We start from the raw sequence: 4,996 nt of genomic DNA on the forward strand, positions 1-4,996 counted from the left end.
GACCGAGGTGTGGTAGGGGGGGGGGGGGGGCGGGAGGTACCCTTTTACGCTCTTGTGCGTGGCTACTTGCACAAGAGAAACGGGGCGCAACAACACCGAAGGAAGGACACGCAAACAAGGAGCGACGGGGTAGCGGCCCCATCAACAGCCGCTATAGCGAAAACACGGTGTACAGAATACACGCATGTATGCATATGTATGGGTGAGGTAAGAGAGGGCCATCACAGCGGGCCAGTCTCCAGCCTCGCCCTCTCCCATCTCTCCGTGCCGTCTACCCGGTCACGCCATCCGGCCTCACGCCGGCTCGCGAGAAAAGAAAGATGCTCTCGCAACTCGCGAATGCGGGCGTCCATTCGCACAATCACTGTGTCCGTCTCACGCAACGCGCCGCTGCTCCCCTCCACCAGCAACGACCGCTCTGTCTCCAGACGATGAAGCTCGCGACTGGTGCGCTGCACAAAGTCGCGAAGGATTTCCTTGTTGCGCGCTGGTTGAAGCAGTGCAGTAGTCGCAGCTTCCACATTCGAGGACGGGGTGGAGGATGACGAAGCGGCAGTGCCACTGCCCGACGGCCCCTCGCGATCCTCGCGGCCGGCGTGGGACGGTGGCCGCTGCGAAACTGATGTCGGTAGAGGCGGCGGTGACGCGCTATCTGCGTGACGGCGCAGTTGCTCCCGTCGGCGTGCCAGTGCTGCCGTCAGTCTTCTGTTCTGCTCCTCTAGCTCGCGGCACCGCTGCTGAACTGCAGCCATGTCAGACGCATGCCGCTGCGCTTGCCTGTCTAGCTGCAGCTGGTGCTCGGTTTCCCACTGAGCGCGCAGCCGCTCCACCGAGAAAGATGAGGATGCAGTCCCACCCATTGCATTAGCAGTGGTGATGCCGCTGGCGGAGCCAGGGGATGTCAACTGCTGCGTACGGTATCGACTGAAGGCCTCATAGAGGGACAAGTACTCCTGCTGCGCCAGCCGCTGTCTCTCATCTGCACGCCGCGCCTGCGCCTCCGCCGCCTTCACCCTTTCCTCCAGTAGTCGCGCGCGGTGAGCAATGGTGTCGTTGGCCAGCCGCACCTGCGCCCGCACCTCATCCTCGACACGCTGCTGTGCGTCGAGCAGCTGCTGCCGCATGCGCCGCACGTCCTTTTCCATATCGGACACACGCTGTTGCCGCTCTGCCAGGCGCGTCTCCTCTGCCTGCACCGCCTCCTCGCGAAGCGCCACTGCCGTGGTGCGCTGCTGCAGCGCCACCCGCGCCTCCCTCTCCCGCCGCTTCACAAGTCGATCGAGATCCGCGAATGCAACGTTCCTCTGCTTCTCGAGCTCTTTGCGGAAGCGGTCTGCTTGCACAGCTTTCCACAGCTCTAGGTCCCAAGCCGCACGGTACTCTACCGTGTCGCGAACGTCATGCGCTGCCGCGGCAGCCGGTATCGTCGACTCTGCGGAAAGGGAAGGAGTATTTTCCGTGGCGACGAGGCGGGCTGCGGCGGGACGTGAGAACGATTTCACGCCTGATGCTGCCGCAGCACTCCCTTTCTTCAACGGAGTGTCTGGAGGCGACGAGCTGCGCCCTGTGACTGTCAGAGAAGGTTCTCGAGATCGCCGATTGGTGTGCGTCGACGTGGTCTGCCCATGAAACCCGCCGTCAGGTAGCAGGACATGCCGCGAGGAACCCCGTCGTCGCACTCCAGTACGGTCACTGTCATCATCGCTGCCACGGCTACTGCCGCCGTTGCTGCTACCGCTACCCATCATCCCCGAAGAAGCCCGGCGACTTCCGTCGGAGCCATTTTTGGCGCTGCCACTCATCCTCACCCCACACCCACACTCACCTACAGCGCACGCGGAGATGATGTGCCCCTTTCAGCGAGCGGCGGTCCTCTCGGGGGATCGCCAACCCGAAAGTGGTCGCACCCCACACACACACACAAAAACACACAGCGATAAACCGGGGGAGGGAATGTGGGCGGGCGGCGGGGACCGAGCGGCGCTTGACCGGCAGGAAGCGAGGGCAGAAGCCGCGGAGATACACACGTGAAGGCGTGGGGAGAGGGGGAAGGCTGAGAAAACACACACACGCAAGAAATGCAACGGGGAAAAAAAAAAAACGAAGGTCCAGAAGAGTACAAACGCGCGCGAGCCCGCCTGTGCCTTTGCCACGGAATGATGGTACAGGTCTATGGAAAGGAGAGGAGAGATGGGTGGTACAGATGATGCGGATGAGGAGCAGTAAAACAAATGGTGCCAGTGCTGCGACCGCGCCGGGGGAGGCCGGGAGAGGGATGGACGGGCGAAGTCGAGAGTCAGTCGTAAGTGATAAGCCGCCGCTTCACCTTCGTCGCCTTCACACAGCGGAAGTAGTTCGTCTCGGCAGTTGCGCGCGGAGTCGTGCAAGGACACCAATCTCGATGCCAACGGGGAGAGAGGCAACGCACACCCCCGCAAGCGCGCCTCAAGGGGAGCGCAGCACAGCGTTTCGGTACGATGCCTTTCAACTCCTCCCTCCCCCTCCCTGTCTGCGTGAGAAGGCGGTCTTTTGAGGAGGGATAGATAAGTGAATAGGGAAGTGCCGCGAGAATGTTTGCGCCCGTCCGTCCGTCTGTATATATAAATGTATATGTGCGTGCGTGTGTGCGGATGTCTGTGTGACGCCTTCTGATCTATGGGGCACTTCCTAACGACATGCGCCGCGCGCCGCCGACGACATAGAGGTGGAGAGAGAAGGAGAGAAGCAACGGAGAAGAGCCAATGTGGCCAAGGAGGAGACGGTGAGGGGCAGCATCATGTATGTGACAGCAGGGGGCCGGACGGAGGTAACAGAGGCGTGTCACCCCTGTATGTGAGGCTCAATGGCATGTCGGAGAGGGGTGTGTGGCCCGCTGCCATCTGCGAAGGACAATCTTCGCACTTCGCGCACCTCACAACGAACGAAACACCGAAGAGCCCCTTGCCCAAACACCTGTAGGGTAAAGAAAAGAGCCGCGCTCGCCATTGTATGGCTAACGTGCCTTTGGTGCCTTTTCGCGGGCGTACGCCCATGCATATTTCTATGTGGGGCCCCGCGCGCGTGCTCTCACTTAGTGGAAGCGGCGGTGCGCCAGCATGCCCCAGCACAAGCGCACGCACAGAGTAACATTGAGACACCTATTTTGAGATTGATGGTCAGCCAGCTACGCGCACGCAAGGAAGGCCGGATGGCAGCGGCTGCGAAGCGTCGAGATGGAGTAAGAGGGGATAGACATGGCGCGCGTCACTTGCTAGCCACCGACTCACCCCGGGCCATATCCTCTTCGCTTCTGCGGCTGCGTTGCTCCTCGTGCACGTTGAGCTCGCCGTCTTTAGATGTGTGGGGCATTGCCTTACGTTACGGCGACATGCACGGACACGTTCCTGCACCCAAAGCAGCTCGACCGAAAGACCAACAGAGAGGGCAGGCAGGTCGACGGCGGGGGATGGGACAAATTCGTGTAGGCGTAAAAGGAGGAGGAGAAGCGCGGACAGGGGACCGCAACACCCGTGCAGCCGCACCACACCAGACAAACAGTTCCGCCGATCACAACAAGCAGCCCGCCAAAAAAACAAACCCGCTAAAACAACGAAGTAGAGGGAAAGGAGAGAGAGAGGGAAGGGCCACGTACACGTATAAAGGGGCAGCTCTAGGCCTCTCGCTGCAGGTAGGCATCCAAGGCCGACAGCATGGCAGTACCGGCGTACATGCGGCGCAGCGTCTCGGCCGCGTACGTGCGCAGGTCCTGCGTCTGCGTCAGCACCGCCTCGTCCTCGATCTTCTTGATGCCGGACTGATGCTGACGCAGCATTTCGTTTGTGACCTGCCACAATCCGTAGGCCGCCCGCGAGTTGTTCTGCTGCGAGTTGAAGAGGAGCGACTGCGAGTACTCGATGACGCAGCGCGGCAGATCACGCTTCATGTAGTACAGCTCGCCGAGGCGCACGTGAGCAAAGTAGGACTCGTTGTCGAACAGAAGACACTCCTCCGCGTAGAATATGGCCTTGTCATTGTTGCCGAGGAGGTAGTGGAGGTTGCTCAGTTCGCGATAGGTCGGCAAGGCGTCGCCGCGGTGCACCTCTACGTAGGTGTGCTGCTTATCATCCTCGTCCGTGTACACGAGGTCCTCCTCGAGGACACGAATGGCCTCCTTGTAGTGGCCGTTGCTCTTGTAGATGGCGCTCAGCCGCTGCACACAGAAGTCGTTCGTTGGCATGTCCTTCAGCACCTGCTCGTACAGCTTCTTCGCCTCCGGGATCTTGCCTTGCGCCTCCAGGCACAGGCCGCGCAGGTGGCTGACGCGAATAGACTTCTTTCCGAATCGACTCTCAAGCAGGTTCAGATACATAGTAGCGTTCTCGATACGACCGCACTCGAGGGAGGCGATCAGCACCTGCTCGTACACGTCGTACAGCTCGCTAGATGACAGCCCACTCGACCCGCCAGCCAGCAGGTCTGTGGCTAAGAAAAGCATCTTGTTGGCATTTCGTGCCCCGCTAGAGCGGTAGTCCTGTAGCAGTATAATTTTCTGCTGCCTCGACAGCTGCTTGAGGTCGACAGGCGTCAACGACTGCAGAGAGAGGTGAGACTCAGCGTCGGACATAATGTTCGCAGGGGAGGGTGGGGACAGTGGCCAGTGATCAGCCGATGACTGCAAGAGTTCGTGCTAGCGGGTGAATATCGAAAATTAGTTTTCAAATACTCCCTGTTCCCTCGCCACCGTGAGGAGAAGAAGAAAGCGGGAGAGAGACGGCGAAAGGGAAGGAGTTGCAACGCGGCCACGTGCGAGCCGGCACATCCGTCTCCATCGATCCAGCCCCCGGCGTGTGTGTGTGCGGTCGGGCCGCCTACACCGAGGCCATGCCGGCAGGAGTCGAGCGCGTCTGTCAGACAAGAGCACAGGCACGCGCATACGCCTGTGCGTGCGCACCGGCGAGAGTGCGGTGCAACACGTCCTTCCAGCGTACGGTGCCACCGGGTGGGGACATGCAGGGGG

General features: G+C 60.8%; 2 protein-coding genes across 2 annotated transcripts; both read right to left on the reverse strand.

Annotated features, from left to right (window-relative positions):
* Positions 1-221: 221 nt before the first annotated feature.
* Positions 222-1,802, reverse strand: LDBPK_170220 (hypothetical protein, conserved; the record flags this gene model as incomplete). The annotated part of the gene is made up of 1 exon (XM_003859828.1): positions 222-1,802. One exon carries the CDS (start codon positions 1,800-1,802, stop codon positions 222-224), a length of 1,581 nt encoding a protein of 526 aa, XP_003859876.1.
* Positions 1,803-3,649: 1,847 nt separating this feature from the next.
* On the reverse strand, positions 3,650-4,603 carry LDBPK_170230 (hypothetical protein, conserved; the record flags this gene model as incomplete). The annotated part of the gene is made up of 1 exon (XM_003859829.1): positions 3,650-4,603. The coding sequence occupies one exon, from the start codon at positions 4,601-4,603 to the stop codon at positions 3,650-3,652; it is 954 nt and encodes a 317-aa protein (XP_003859877.1).
* Positions 4,604-4,996: the final 393 nt, after the last annotated feature.

This window comes from Leishmania donovani, chromosome 17 (assembly GCF_000227135.1).
Source record: "Leishmania donovani BPK282A1 complete genome, chromosome 17".
Lineage (NCBI taxonomy): Eukaryota > Euglenozoa > Kinetoplastea > Trypanosomatida > Trypanosomatidae > Leishmania > Leishmania donovani.